At 42.3% G+C, this 16,752-nt stretch overlaps 1 protein-coding gene across 1 annotated transcript; it reads left to right on the forward strand.

Moving 5' to 3' along the window:
- Window positions 1-5,511: 5,511 nt before the first annotated feature.
- osr1 (odd-skipped related transcription factor 1) lies at window positions 5,512-11,753 on the forward strand. Its single transcript, XM_064303152.1, has 3 exons — window positions 5,512-5,770; window positions 10,403-11,131; window positions 11,501-11,753. The coding sequence occupies exons 2-3, from the start codon at window positions 10,455-10,457 to the stop codon at window positions 11,631-11,633; spliced, it is 810 nt and encodes a 269-aa protein (XP_064159222.1). The 5' UTR covers window positions 5,512-5,770; window positions 10,403-10,454; the 3' UTR covers window positions 11,634-11,753.
- The last annotated feature ends 4,999 nt before the right edge of the window (window positions 11,754-16,752 follow it).

Raw genomic sequence — 16,752 nt, forward strand, 5'->3', positions numbered from 1 at the left:
GTAGCCATAATATTATTTGTTTGTGCGCACGATGGCCCGTGTTCGCTCTAAGCACAACTTTATAAACCAAATGTCGTAAACACAGTGTATGCTCTCTGATTTGCAGCTGGCTTGGGTTGAAAGCCAGCTTGGGTGTAGGGCATGCCTTTGCTTCATTTACCCTGGCTCAGGATGAACTGAAAACACACACTTCACGTCTGCGACTGACGATAACATCGGCTGCATAGATCTCTGGACTGCCAATAAGAAACTGATTTGTGTGGACGCAATCCAGAGTGAGAAGCTGCACTTGTTACAGGAGTATTGTGGGTCTGTAGCTATGCTGCATTGCCATTGGATGTTTGTTGGACTGTGGTGGACTGTGAGCCTGTAGTCTGACCATGGCACTGATTCCGCAGCCATAAGGGAAAAAAAACACCTCTGACTTGCTTGCTAAGTAAATGACTAACGTGTGAAATGCAGGTAAAGGAATGTACACACCTGTCACCTGTCAAAAAACATCAGTGTGTGCTCCCTCAGGTGCCCTCTGAGCAGGTTTGCAGTCATCTCATTTGCAATAAGGTCAAACAAGGAAAAGCAGGAGACTGCTCGAGGCAATCTGTGTCCCGGCGGCCAGGCTGCTTCACATCCAATCACATCCCCCCACACCCCAATCGCATCCAATCACATCCCACCGTACCCCAATCACACCCAATCACATCCCACTGTGCTCCAGTGACATCCAATCACATCCACGCCCCAATCCCATTCCAAACACATCCCACCGCACCCCAATCACATTCTACCATTCCCCAGTCATATCGCAACGTACCCAAATCATGTCCAATCCCCTCCCACCACACCCCAATTACATCCAACCAGATTCCACCGCGCCCCGATTACATCAGCACTCCTGTCGGCTGAGCTTTCCCTCTCAGATTCAAGGTCTGAAGGGCGCAGCATCGTTTAAAAAAAAAAAAAAAAACAGGTAGAAGGGGCGTGGAGCAAAGAGGAGCAAAGACTGTGTAATGGCGGTCTGGTCGTGAAGTCACCTGACACACTCATCCAGTGAGTCCGAGGAGATGTGGGGTTGCTGAAAGTTGTTCAAAAGGCTGCTGTTGATTTTAAAATGATATGTGTGTTTTACTGCCACACATCTGAGCCTGTTCAGTTTCCATCAGTCAGCATTGCACGCAATGTCATGCGAAGTTCCATCAGTTAGAATTACACTCCATGCAATGCAATGTTCCAGCAGTAATGTCACACTCAGTGCAATGCAGTATTCCAGCAGTTATCATTACACGCAATTCCATGCGATGTTCCATCAGTTAACGTTACACGCAATGCCACGCAATGTTACATCAGTCATCGTTACATGCAGTGTTCCATCAGTTAGCGTTGCAGTCATACATTAGCACCGCAGAGCCACTTACGCAGATTTTTTTTTTAACATTCAGTCCATTTATATGACGGGATATTTTTATAGTAGCAATCCAGGTTAAGTACACTGCTTCAGGGTGCACCAGCAGTGTCCCAGCTGTGACTCAGACACACACCCTTTGAGTTATAAACCCGGTTTTCTTTACAATTTCACTACGCTGCATTGCAAAGATCGTGACGTCTGCTCGTTCAGTATGCAGCGGGGCACGGAACAATACCACTGAGGGATTGGAGCAGTCACGGAATGAAGTAGGCCGAATATTCTATTAGCTCTGCACTTAAAATTTCCAAGGATTGTTTTCAACCAAATATGATTTTGCCTGTCCTGTTTTTCAGATTGAGAAACACAAATTAAGAGGAGAAGATTAGCTTAGGTTACCCTTTGATTAGACCAGACTTTGTTGCCCCCCCTTCAGTGTCAATGTGTCTCTCACCTCCCCTGGAGGGCACACATTCAAGACATACATAACAACACTTTCAGGACAGCGCAAACGCGCTCAAACACTGTGCAACAAGCCGCACTCGATGTGTGGTTTTAACTTTGACAGCAGATCATACGTGCGTTTAAAATGAGGATCGGGGTCTGTTGAATATTCTAATGCTGACATCACAATCACTACCAGAATTTGAAAGCTACGGACTTCAAGAACACTAGCTGCGGTTACATGCACGCTTTATTTCATTCTGATTGAAATCATTCGGGTTGAAGATTTCGCTCAACTGTTTACATGGGATGTGATCTAATACGGTCTGGTGTTCACATGCGCCGACGCATTTAATCGGAACAGCTGCGTGACATGCGCAAAAGTGATGAATACATCACGTGTTTGATCAGTGGAGAGAAACGTACGCCACCACGCATTTACGAGCCAGAAAATAATCCGTTTCATCGTTTACATGGTACAATTTTTCTTTCGATCGGTTTATGAAAAGGTTTAAACTACCCCCCGGCAACCGATTGAAATTTCAGTCGGTTTGGGCCTGTTTATTCTGATTAAGGTGTTTATATGGAGCATTTTCATCCTGCTTGGGCTTTTAAACCGATTTTAATCGGAATATTAGGCTCCATGTAAACCCAGAATATATAGAATATATACATACACACACACACAAACACACACACACATATATATATATATGATAGAAAGATGACTGATAGAAAGATACAATCAGGGGTTACCTGTAACCAAATCTGGTTTAAAAATTTAAAATTGCTTTTAATAAATTACCCCCCAACTTTATTCAGCCCTCCGAAGCTCAGCAAACGGTTTTTGTATAGAGCAAATCCGCTGTATATTGACACTGCACTGTACTTAACTGCACGGATGAGTGAAATCTTAAGTAAATAATTCCGTTAGGATACGTAAGTGGTCTGTGTTGATACGTGCTGCAGCGGAAGGCCTTCCGAGAGAGGTCAGTCATGTGTGAGGACACGGAAAGCAGGCTGCAGACACATGAGCGCTCGCACCAAATCCATTCTTTACAGTTTGTTTTCCCTTCCCCTCCAGAAAAAAATGTAAATTATGTCTCGCTTGTGTTTTTTATTATACGCAGGCTTAAAATATCTGATGTGCTTCTGTGGCAGAAATCGCTGATTAATTCCGAGGTCAATCCGCTCTTGAACTTGGCTCGGTGATGCAACATCGGCAAAAAAAAAAAAAAAACCCGCGCCGGCGATTCTCTGGTAAAATAAACATCGCAGGCTGTGACAGGACACTCGGTCTGCACGTGCAACCCCCTCCGACACAGGGGCACTCTTTCACACAAGTGCGCACATGCACACACACACTTTTCAGGGGTGGTAGACAGGCCACCCATAGGCGCTGACTAACCGTTGGCCTATTTGTTTATGTGGCAAAAAGTGACACAGGACCTTGCAAAATAAATGTTCCCTCCGCTATACATCAGACATAGCTTTATAATGACTAGAGGGCGATGACCGATATTTAAAGGTCAGACAAAAAACTGTGTTTTTGCGCCAAGAGCTTAATGTAAGCCACCACATGCACTGGGCTTTGTTTCATTTCCGTGTGGCTTTTTCGTGTAAATACGAACGTATGCACGCGGATGCATTCGATACGCTTGGATTTACAGGCACACGTGCGCCACTGTGACCGTTATCTCAAAAAAATATTACGGAACAAGTTGCGCAAAACAATTATAAAATAAATAAATAAATAAATAAATAGATAAATAAATAAATAAATAAATATCAATTCCCACAGAAATTCAACAAAACCCCAGGCGTCCAGCAGGTGGCACATTTTGTACATTTTTATCACGGCTGCCAGATACTGCCTGAACCCTGTCCCCGCGCTAATAGTTTAACAAATTGTAGACATCTGAAAAAAGGCACGAGAACACTATAATAATAGTGATGAACAGTTACTGTCATTAAAGAAATACAAAAGGTAGCCTAAACCTAACAGTCGTGGCCTGCATGTAAAAATGTAATAATAATAATAATAATAATAATAATAATAATAATAATAATAAAATCAGTATGCCCAGTTGATCTAGTCTTACCCATTCTAAATGGGATGGGGGAGGGGGTGGACCCCTTTCGGAAAAATGTAACTGACAATGTTCGATTTCAACCAAAAATAAAGTTCTGGAGTAAATAATGCATTGACATCTCATGTTAAAAAGAAATGTATTACTTTGGATTATTCTTATTTTATCAATTTTACACATGCATGCGTGCATCCACGTGTATGGGTAACGCACGAACATGTTTCCACTGTATTTTGCAAATCTATTTCAGAGAACAGTGCATGCAAGTGTGACCCATACAATTAAATTGTAAACACTGAAATCCGCACGGATATTCCACAGCGAAAAATCAATGGTTGGCTCCAAGTGCATTCCTGCGTTCGGTCATTTTTTTTCTGTTCAAAATTTTTTTTTTTTGTTTTTTTTTTCCCAGTAATGCAAAATTAAAGACATGCTCGAGATCTGTCTTCATTTTAGCAAAGGGTGACAAATTGAATAATGGTTTTTGGACCTTTAATACGCGAACGCCATTTCTTTTCTTCCCGTTCCCAAACGAAAGTGGCAGTTTGTGTATTTACCTTAATTACAGAAAAGCGAAGGTTGATTTGTTAGCCTTCCACCTCGTACGGGAGCCTATTCCTAACAGGAAAACCTGGAGGGCTGGTGGATTTTTTTTTTAATGCGGTTCACTTAAATCCCCGAGTTAGAATGTACCTAGTTTATTTCTTTTAATTTTCGCACCCCGTCTTGTAAAGTTCATGTAACACAAGCCCGTTAATAGGGGCAATTCATAACAGACGTGGGAGACTCTACGTTTGCCTCCAGACGAAAGAGTTTGACAGTTCCATCAGACACTTTTTCTTGCATAATAATAACAATAACAATAATAATAATAATAATAACGATAATAATAATAATTCGATAAAATATCCCTTCTACTATTGACAAACAGCCGTGAATGCAAGCTATTGTTAATTGTTAAAGACACTGACTTCTCAGTGATTATAAACAATTGTTTTGATTGAAGGTTTTTAAAATGTATTTATTGCATTTTATCCAATTAGCTGAAATAATATGAGTAATATTTCTATTCATAAAATCCATAAATATACGCCTGAACTGTTAGGTAGACTGTGTTAATTTATTTCACTTTTGTTTCAAATTTATCGTTTTTTAACTAGTTTTTTTTTTACTTAAATACATTGTCCTTAAATATTTTTGTCAAGCACCTATTCTACTCAATAGTACTTACTGTCAAATGAAAATTTATAAATAATGTCAATATGCAGAACGCTGGGCCAGTTGTTGCTAAGTTTAAATAAACCGTTACAGTCGTTCTGTAATTTAATTTACAAGTCTAATTGAAATTATAACCCACCCCTCACCCCACCCCCCACGAGTGTACCAGCTGCTTAAAATATAGCAGTTTACATCACCTAAGCAAATTCTTTGCGTCTGGGGGCTCTGGGTCCATGTTAAAATTTGATCTTACAGCAAAGCGCTCCTTTTTTGGATGGGGGCTGGCTGGATGGTGCGCATGTGCACGTAGAAGGGTTTGGTTGCAATAAAGAGGCGGTTTGAGCGCAGACCGCAGGACAGTGTTTGAAGGCGTTTCGCTCGAATCGCAGCCCTTGGTACGGCATACCTCCCGAACATAGCCGATAACTGCAAGCGATTAGCTACTGTACGTTGTCATCTTAAACTTTGCGTACAAGACGAATCGTTTTGATGAGATCAGAACTTTCTATAAACTTCAAGCGGCACCTCAGATACTTCTGCATTGATTTGCAAAACTTACGAACTCCTGTGAGAAAACTTCTTCCAGCCTGACCCTGTTGGACTGATCGCCACGGACTTGGTAAATATTACTTAAGGGTGTTTAACAAAATATAACTTCTCTCTCTGTCATGACGGTTTTTGCTCCAGTTTATTTTCTTGACCTTAAGGGGAGATGCAGACATAAACGAACTGTTGATCCACGACTGTGCCGTAGCTAGATTTTAATGGAGAGGGTTTTTCAAAGTGCTGGCTGATTGATTTTAAGGACTGTTTGCACTTTATAACTCCACTAATCTCACTTTGCGCCATAACAGGATACTCAAACAATGTAAGTTCAAATCTCAGAACGCGATATCAGAGCAGTTACAGAGTGCTGCACGTGCAATTTTTTACAACTTTGGTAAAGGAGATGCGCGAGCGATCAACAGGTGTGAGCTCGGAGGAGAAGCGACAACCAGATGCAAGACTTTCGTGGGGGAATACGTTTTTTTAGCTGAAGCACATGGGCTTTAATTAAGAATTAATTCCCTACACTCAAATGGAATAAAACATATATACGGTATATTGGTTCGCAGTAAGTTAGGCTACCGTCTGGTTTAGGGGAAAGAAATACACATGTAGCGAAATCATGGAAGCCATATAGTTGCACAGATAATGTGAGATATTAACGAAAACAAATCGATTACTACCCTATGCATTTGGAAAAAAATTATGTTTACACACACGCCGAACAGGATTATAAATAACAGTCTTTTAGGGGGGAAAGACAGGTCCCTGTCCAGTACATCCTAAATGAGTAAACGACTTCATCTAATTGCGAAAGGTCAGTAACGCCGTTAGGTCAGTCAGAATATATTTCCTGTAAGCAGTTTTCTAATTGTTGTTATTTTCGTTTGCATAATTCGTCAAACGAACTTAAAAATAAGACGGCGTTAAGAATAAAGACACAGTTCATGTGTGCTCATTGATTTTGGTTGTTTTCCGAGGTGTCATCAAATCAGACAAGCGGATGTTAAAACAACGGTTAAAAATGGCCATAGCTGTGTTTAGAGGCCACTACATTGGTTCAAAAAGTTCAAGTACTGTCTACTATCACTACGATGTGTTATAATGCTCAGAATTAATATTTAATTATCCGTTCATTTACCTTCAAATTATGGTGGGCTTGTCGGTTTAAGGTGGACGTCGTAGCCTATACCTTTTTATGTTGGAGTAACAATATTACTAAATTAAATAATGGCTTTATAAAACGTCGGGAGCGTTCTGTATTCTGTACATCAACAATGGCATAATAATAATTATAATAATAAACATAGCATCCTCGTCAATACCATCATTATAATAACTCTATGGTTATATTGTGCATTATTGCCGGTTTTTGATTACCTGAAGTGTTTGTAATTAACCAAATGCCTTATCGTGATTGATGAATTACTTGTTCAGCGCAAACGTCTCATCGTCTTAACCTTCTCATACGTCTGTGGATTGTTTTTTTAAATATAGGCAATTACTTCTGATTAAAATTCTTTAAGTACAACATAAACACCGCGGGAAACATTCGCTTATGCTATAATCACAATGAAGGTCGAATAGTCCGATATGGAAACGAAAATATCTGTCATGCTCGACATACTATGTAAACAATCCATTTTATCAGGTAGGCTGATTCCCAGCGGGCTCTTGCTAGCCATGCTGGATACCGACGAACAACCGCTTGAAACGTGGCCCCTGCATGGCGTTCTTTTTGAAGTGCACTGAGTAACGGCTACATGGTGATTTGTTCCCCCTGGTTGTAGAACTGGTCGCCGTTTTTTTCCCCAAGCTTTGCTGATTTTTCAAATATAGTTTACATAGTCATTGTTATTGTCTCCCACCCTCCCCCCAATGTCAGTACCCATATGTCTTCATAGTATTTGTATTTTTCATCGAATTGCTTGTGCATTTTTTAAATATCAAGCAACGAAAACGGGAAAAGGAAATAAAAATAAAAAAAAACATTAGGGGAAAATATAAATACATAAATAAATTAAATAATTTATATTTCATTGAAATTTATCTCAGATTTTAATCATAAGATTCTCATTCCCACGTAGCTCGGTTCACCTCGCCTTCAGTATCCTTATTTCATTGCGGTCAAGCGCTCATATACAATTGCATTCTGCACCAACGCACTGCTACAGACATGCACATAGGCGATAATTGCTGCACAATTGCTTCACAATTGACCAAAGGCTGTGCATTAACGTTAAACTTCAAGCCCCCACCACCCACCTCCTCCAACTCACACACACATCCACCCCCCACCCAAAACAAATACACATCACACATCTACTGACAGTTCGCCTGTTTAAGACGAAATATGCAAGCACTTTTCCAATTGTGTATTGGACTACCCCACAATACATTTGTCAACAAATGTTACAATTTTTTATAATCTATTTAAAGGGGTTTGTTTTTAAAGCAATTGAGCTTGGGTGTTTTAAAATAAATAATGAGGGTTTTGTGATGTCCCCAGTCTTGTGACAATTAAAATAATGCATTTTAGTACACAGTAAAATGAACAGAGATAATTCAACTCTAACAGAGCACATATGAGTCCAATGGGGACTAAAAGTTGATCTTACACTGAACATTCTACTGTGTAGGCTACAACGACTACTACTACTACTACTACTACTACTAATAATAATAATAATATCATGTCGCTTATTTATTTTCTTTGTAAGTGTTGGTTTCCGTGGGTTGTGAAATCATTAGACTATTTAAACAAAAGCGCATTCGTTTTTATTTGTCTCCCATTAATTTTCTCACAACACAGAATGAGACATTTTCACTTTTCTTGCCAGAGAACAATGTCTCTGTTAGATCAAGGCTGTTCGCGGCGATAGAAATTCGAAGTGATCTATCAGCCCTTGTCATCGCCCACGGACTGAGTAAATTTGCGAGGAGGAAATCTGGCCTGAGACTGATCAATTTCGGCGTAAAAGATAAAAAATGGGGACTCTGGTGTGACTTTTCTTACCAGCATCAATGCGAAATCTCACCCAATTAGCAAACAACTTCTTGGCGGATTGTCTCTTGCGGTTAGTGCGGGTCACCAGTGTTGGAATGCCACGCGATGTTATGACCCTGGGTTTTTTTTTAACGTTCACCTAATTTGTACATATTTTCTGTCGTGTTGCTTTTAACGATTTTGTCTGAGGGCGCGTTTCGGCTTTACCGTTTCCGTGTGGTGCATAAAGCTGCCGGGTCTCGCCCCGAAAGTCCCTGCGTTAAGCGTGCTTCGACTTTCTTGGCACGTCATTACCGAGCCGGATTTGTGAGTCGTCGTGTACAATGTCCAGGGATGTTTAAATCCGTTGAGCAGGATTCTATAGTCACTTCCTCCTCGCGCCGCTTCCACAGTATGCACGGTGTATTTCACATCAAAGGGTTAAGGATACCAGACGGCCCGGGAGTAACTGCTGATCTCCTCTAATGACCTAGTAAGTAAAAGTCAATTACTTCTGCGTCATGATCAGAAAGTGAAAATCCCCGGGGGACCTTTGAGCTCTAGCAGTTCTAATTAGTACTATTTCACGTTTTATTTACAGCGAGAACTCCCCCCGCCCCGTCCCGCAACGTACCTGGGCCTTTTTTTTTGTTTTTGGCTTTACATAATAGTTGGATAGCTAGCTGCGCTAAAATAAAGCGTGACGTACTCTGACTAGTCATGTAATTGCATTCATATAAGTATGCCTTTAACATAAATAAACCCCCAAGGGCCTGCGCGAAGACGTTTTTTTTTTTATTTTTAGAAATGAATATTTTGACGGATGAGTGTCACCTACTGATAAACACATGTCTCAGTCATAAAAGCAGTAATGGCACGTCAGTTCGTTTTTATCTCAAAAATGATCATTTGATTTGATACTGATATTGTTTCAGGTGTCATGCCTTTTAATTTACACTTCGGAAAGAGAGAGAGAAAAAAACTAAACTAAAGACATAGCCTACTTTCGCGGATGTACTGGCAGTGTGTCATTCAAAGTTATTCCACGAAACAAAGAGGCATTTGTACATTCTATTAATTCTTATCAAACTTGATTCAACCGTTCAGAGAGGTATTTTGCCTGGTGAATAGTTTCTTTCTGTGTACCTGTTCGAAATGGCCCGGAGCGCATTTTGTGGGCACTGAGAACGCCCACACCAAACACTCGCGCCGAGCTCGCGCTCCGCAGAGTGGTGGAATTCTGCTTCTCGCACCTCGCGGACACATCTGTTGTAGCCGCAATCGCGTCTCTTTTGAAAGAGGTCCCGTGGCCCTGAGGTCTGAATACACATTTATCAGGCCCTTAAGAGCGAGCGTACTGACAAAGGGGCTGTTCTCGGGGATAACGCCGCCTTTTGTCTGAAGTAAAAGAAGCGCATTTGTACACTTCACCCTTAATCCCAAGGTAATGAGGCCGCTGAAAAGATCAAGTAGAGTTAAACAACTGAGGCAGGAATAAAACGTTGCTGTTTGTATATTGGCTGTGTGTGCTCTCAGGAAAGGATCTGTAAATGAATAGCTTTTTAAGAAAGGGAAAATAGCTTGTTGGGTAATTTACAGTAGCTTTCTGCAAAAGCACAAAAAACTGACAATGCAAATAAGGATGATGATAATTATTATTGTTGTTGTTATTATTATAAGTTGTATTAAGTCTTTTATTTTTCTTTTTTTCATAAAAAGGGACATCCACGCTTTGCTGATCCTGTTTTTTACGATCCCTGGCGGTCAAAAAATGGGAAGCAAGACCCTGGCGGCGCCGGTGCCCCTGCACCCGTCCCTGCAGCTGGCCAACTACGGCCTCCTGCAGGCCTCCGGCGGGCTCCAGCTGCCCGCCGACCACATCCCCAACATCTACAGCTTCAGCGCCCTGCACGCCGTGCACCTGCACCAGTGGACGCTGGGGTACCCGCCCGTGGCCCTGCCCCGCTGCACCTTCTCCAAGCTCCCCGCGCTGATGGACGGGCGCCTGCCTCTGCCCGCCCTGCTGCCCCCCTTCTTCCCCCACATCGTCCAGCCCGGCAAGCAGGACTCCGCCTCCTCCGGCGGAGGCGGTGGGACGCAGGGGGCCAAGAGGAGCAAGCCCCGCTTCGACTTCGCCAACCTGGCGGTGGCGGCCACCCAGGAGGAGCCGCTGAAGGCGGAGGACCTGAGCTCGCCGCCGGGGCCGGGGCCGGTGCTGGCGCTGGGCTCCCTGCTGGACGCGGCCAAGCTCTCCCCGGAGAGGAAGCCCAGCCGCGGGCGGCTGCCCTCCAAGACCAAGAAGGAGTTTGTCTGCAAGTTCTGCGGCCGCCACTTCACCAAGTCCTACAACCTGCTGATCCACGAGCGGACACACACGGACGAGAGACCGTACACCTGCGACATCTGCCACAAGGCCTTCCGGCGGCAGGACCACCTGAGGGACCACAGGTAGGCTGGCCTCCAAAACCGCCCCCCTGCAACACAGCGCCAGTCTGTGTCCCCAGCACACTTTGGGCTGCGTGTTTAGTATCTGAATTCAGCATAAGCTCTTGTCCCAGGAAAAGTTGACTGTGTCCACTGTGTCAGGCAATTTCATTCATCAGAGAGAGCATGCATTCCCCAATGTTCCGGAATTAACTACTGAGAAAATCTGCCGATGAGCCGGAATTAACTACTAAGCAAATTGTCATCCCTGAGTCATTAAAGATACAAAGCATGACAGCGGCCAGGACAGAGTTTTCCCTCCACTGAAGTGTTTTTTCCACAAAATATGTATGAGCCAATGAGTGATTTTCTTTCTCGGCCTTTGTCTTTCAGGTACATCCACTCCAAAGAAAAGCCTTTCAAGTGCCAGGAGTGCGGGAAGGGCTTTTGTCAGTCCCGGACGCTGGCGGTCCACAAAACGCTGCACATGCAGGTCAAGGAACTAAAACCGTCGAAGATAAAGTGACGCCCCCCCCCCCCCCAGATGCACGCGAGGACAGAAGAGTGACACGGGGTGGACACTGGAACAAAGAGGACCGAGCAAAAGGAGAAACGGAAACGAAAACAACAACAACAACAACAAAAAGGGACAAGAGGAGGGAACGCTAATACTTCCGAGTGCCTTTGAAGCAGTTTTAGGGTGAAAGTGCGCACGCGTTTTGTCCTGGAGAGGAGAACTGCCGCGCCGCGCCACGCCACCAACTGCCGGGGGGGACGTGGACGGAGTTCAGGAAATCTATACCGGTCTGCCTGCCGGAGAGGCATCGCTTTCCTCATGATACTGATAGCTCACAGAGATTAAACAAAACAGTTTGGACTGAAAAAAAAAAGAACTGATTTTGACACTCTGCGAAAGGAGTGTCTTGGACTGAAATAAAGATTTTTTTTTTAAGCAATATATATATATATATATATATTTTTTTTTTTTTTGTTGAAGCACACCAGGACTTCAGAAAAGCATATCAGGTCTGCGTGCGTGTGTGTGTGTGTGTGTGTGTGTGTGTGTGAGAGAGAGAGAGAGAAAGAGAGAGTGAGACAGAGAGATGCATAGCTCTGTGGGCTCCAGAGTTGAATGCAGAGAGAGGACCTATGGAACGTGAATCCGTGATTTTGGGGCATTGCCCCGGATACGACAATCTCACTTTTCATCTGAACATCTTGAAATTGAAGTTTTGAGTCTTGTGCAGTCTGTGTAATATAATACGATGACACCCGTGGCAGCATAACTGTCTTCTCTTACTCACATTCCAATGTTTTTTATTTTTTATTTTTTTATTGTGTATTTTTGTACAGATTTCTTTTATGAAAATGTTATTTGGCACTTTACTCCGATTATTGAATATTTACATATATCACTGGATTCCTTAAACTTATTTTTAAAATAAATAGTCATTTTCTAAACAATCCACTTTGTTTTATTCACAGAAGGTATGGTACAAATTTTGTACATATCTCTACGATTTTTAGCCCTGCTTTCTTGTGTGGTTCGGTCCGTATCAATATGAGAAACAAATGGAAATATTCCTGAGGGATGCTTATTATTTTTTACAAATGAAAGATAAAGGGTGTTTAGCACAAAGCAGGTCCAAATAAAACAAGTTAGCATGTCTGTGCATATGTGAAGAAAGAAACAATGAGAAATTTTTAAAATAAAAAAATTGACAAACATTATTATGAATAAATTGAGAAACAGGGCAGCACTTGCTAGATACTTCAACTTGCTACTTTCGCGGTTGTCCATATATTTAAATGTCAAAGAAAATTTGATAGATAAATGATCTGCTGTATTTGATTTTTTTTTTTTTTTTTTTTTTACTGCTTCACAAACTGCATTGGGAAAATTCACTGTCGAGATAAGAACCGTGACTGAACAGGCCCTGACAGTAGGTGTGACCTGAAGAAGACATCAGACATGTTTATTGAGAACATTAAAGGACAGGTAAATGCATGTTAACGAGACGTTGGCACGTCACCTGTCCCCGCGTCTTTTGAAGTGCAAAGAATGTTGAGTTGGGAGTTAAAGGAGTCGTCACCCACCCACCGGCGAGCGGCAGTAACTGCAGCTGAAGAGGGAGCTCGGGTCATCAGTCCGTCTGATCAACGAGCATCGATTGCTCGTCTGCCGGCTCATTAAGGGTCCGTCCTCCTCCCTGAAGCTCAACCCCTTTTTATGAGCCGGTTTTCTGGAATGTGTGTGTGTGTGTGGGTGTTTTTTTTTTTTTTTTTTTTTTTTTCAAAATTCTTAGTCAGTGTTCTAGAACTCCACTGCCCTCAGTTACCAGTGGCGATTGTTACATCATCTTCAGAATGTTCAGATAAGAACATTCTGATCACACAATTTGCAGTCTCACACTTTAAAAGGGTTAAACTTGAGTTTTTTTCAAGGTGACCCAACCCGCAATTTCTGCCTGTTTTCACTTCCTCTGGAACATTTTTTAAAATGATTATTTAAATTTCATTTCAATCTGAATAATCAGAAGCGTTGCGCAAGTAACTTTACATATATAACGCTTATATAACATTACTGCATTTCCCTCCTGTTTTTTTTCTTCTATTTTTTTAAAACATTTTTTTTAGTAGTTGTCATTGGTTCTTAAATGCACTGGAGATTCCTCCAGGGGCCTCCTCCTTGAGGTGCTGAAAAGCTAAATGGTGACGACTCCTCTGCTGCTGGCACGGGGACCAGGGCTTGTGTTAATCGCACGCATTGTGTCTGCAGTCAGGAAAGACAATGCGCATCGGGGCGAGATGCCGGCGTCACAGCGCGTCGACTTAATCCTGCTCCCCGTTTGGAATTCCTTCGCTGACATCCCATTGTGACATCTCGGTGCATTGCACGCATCTTTCTGCTCGGGCTGCCTGTTTCGCCACCTTGATTTAGCTACCTTTTCGCCGTAAACCGCCCAACCCATTTATCGCCAGCGCTGCTGTTTTCCTCGTTGTGCGTCCACTGCCATTCGGGGGGGGGGGGGTGGGATGGGCTCCCCTTCAAAAAGCCAGGTTCCTCCCGAAAATGTCTTCCCGTCGGAGAGCGCTTTTCCTCACTTTTTGGGGGTTCAGGCCTGGTTGTCTTGCCCAGTTCCACTGCATGGCGTCCTTGTGACCCTGTCCCTTCGAAAAGCGCTGTACAAAAAAAAAAAAAAAAACTGAATTGAATTGCATCACATCATCGGTAGAAACCTGATGTTTACAATACTATATTGTACCAGGTTTTCCTTTAATTTAAATAATTGTTTCAGTGGCAGTACATGGAAACGTGTGACCATGGAAACATAATTTGCAAAGTCATTTGCAACGTGCACAACGTGCACATTTTCAGTAGCTTGATTTCGATGCTTACATTTTTCCTTTCTTCTTAAAAACATTTCAGAAACATCACAGGTATGTTTGTCATGCTTATTCCTGTCATGCATGCGTAATCTCATTCCTTACAGAGGAAGAGCCTGATTTTTTCCTTTGTCTGATTTCTCCAATGAGAGTTCTGCTGTTGCGTACGTGACAACAATTGATGATTTCATCATTCTATATTATATATATACATATCAATTTTTCCGCTTATGTCTAATGATTTGATGATTCACAAATTTACAGTGTCACTTTCTATAATTGTCGCACTTGAAGAAACTAAGTTAGACTCGGAACACATTAGAATGTGGAACACTGGAATTATTGCGGATAGAACAGAAGTAATTTGAGAAGACGGTATTCCTAAGCTGTTGCTAATCACTGTGAGATGTCGCACGATGACGGCCTCTCCCTAGTCGTGCAGGCCTTCCCATGTCAGTACAGACCCCTGGCCTGCCTTTTTGGAAAATGTGAATGGCTTGCTTCGCAGATATGATTGAACAGACCTGCAACAGTGTACACAGCTGCGCATTTTGTTTTAACCTGATTTTGCTTCAGTAGAATATCCAGCTGTATGTATGCATGCATGTCAACGACAACAAAAAAGTAAGCTGTTTGTGTAAGCAACTCTGGATAAGAGCATCTGTTATCCCTACAGCAGAGATCTGTTTTAGAGGGGGCAATATATAATTTAACACATTTTTATCATTGGACTACGTTGCCCATAGTCCTATCATAGCTCTAACATTACATTGCATTACAGGCATTTAGCAGACACTCTTATCCAGGCCGACTTACACAACTTTCACATAGCATTTTACATGTATCCATTTATACAGCTGGATATGTACTGAAGCAATTCAGGCTAAGTTCCTTGGTACCAAGGGTACAACGGCAGTGTCCTACCCAGGAATCGAACCTGCGATCTTTCGGTTACAAGCCCAGTTCCTCACTCACTGTGCTACACTGCTGCTAAGCCACAACTGACCTGGTCGGAACTCTCAACCCCTTGCTCAGATCACATGACCAGCATCAGCCAATCATACAGACAGCGGCGCTAGCTGTTGAGGCGGAGCTGAGATGTGCTGGCTGTGGAGAGCTGAGGGCCGACTGGCCCCCCGGTGCTATGGTGTGTTTGATGGAGCTCTTCGTATCCCATTCGCTTGTTCCCCGCCGTGCTTCCACTGAGCAAGCACGCATCTCTCTCTCTCTTCGTCTTACACTTTCCTTCCAAACTCAAGCAAGGCGTTTTGTTTGATTTAGCTGCTCCTGGGTTAGCATCTGAAATGAGTTTACAGTTTGACGTTTTCAGATGTTTCTGAATCTCCTCTCTCTCTCTCTGTCTCTCTCTCTTTCTCTCACTCACTCTCTCTGTCTCTCACTCACTCTCTCTCACAGACACATGCACACACATGTACAAACACACTGTATTTCTCCCTCCTCCACCCTTTTTTTTCACAGTGAAAATACATTTTGTCTGGCTTAAGGAGACAGACTGCCACACACACACACACACACACACGGACTGTAGTACATGATACATTGATGTGTGAATTCTTTCCAGCTTAGAATGTATCCTTTCCACATTTTAAACTTTAGAAAATAATTCAAACATTCAGACATTTAGTCTTCAGCTTCATGCAATTTGTATTGCCAGCTTAATTAATTTGTGCACAATGAACCCAGTCAAGCCAATGCAACAACAAATACAGCAACATGTCCAATCTCCGTCTTAGTCTGATCTTTTAGCATATGCTATTTCATTCTGCTACCATTACATGATTTTCAGCTGCAAATCTGCATGTTACATTGCAATATGATGAGATTCAGATTTAATCCAATTAAAACGTACTTTGAAACGCTGAAATTTAAATGCCTACCAGCCTTTGGTTAGATGCGCTTTGCTGTAATACACTTATTTTTAAGAGGCTAAAGTGAGATTGTAAAACTAATAATTATCCCCATTATTTTCCAAACATCTTTATTAATCTATATCTATGCTGCGTATAAGTGATTGAAAACTGAGAACACCTACCAATATCTGAAAACTGATAACTGCATCCGTGTGTGCATGTATGTACACACACACACACACACACATATTTTTAGCTCTGGGCAAAATAAAACAATTCACCAGTCCACTATGTAGAGTGTGTTCACCCTGTGCGAATGGGTGAATGAGAGGCATCGATTGTAAAGCGCTTTGGATAAAAGCGCTATATATATGCAGTCCATTTACC

This window comes from Anguilla rostrata, chromosome 1 (assembly GCF_018555375.3).
Source record: "Anguilla rostrata isolate EN2019 chromosome 1, ASM1855537v3, whole genome shotgun sequence".
Classification (NCBI taxonomy): domain Eukaryota; kingdom Metazoa; phylum Chordata; class Actinopteri; order Anguilliformes; family Anguillidae; genus Anguilla; species Anguilla rostrata.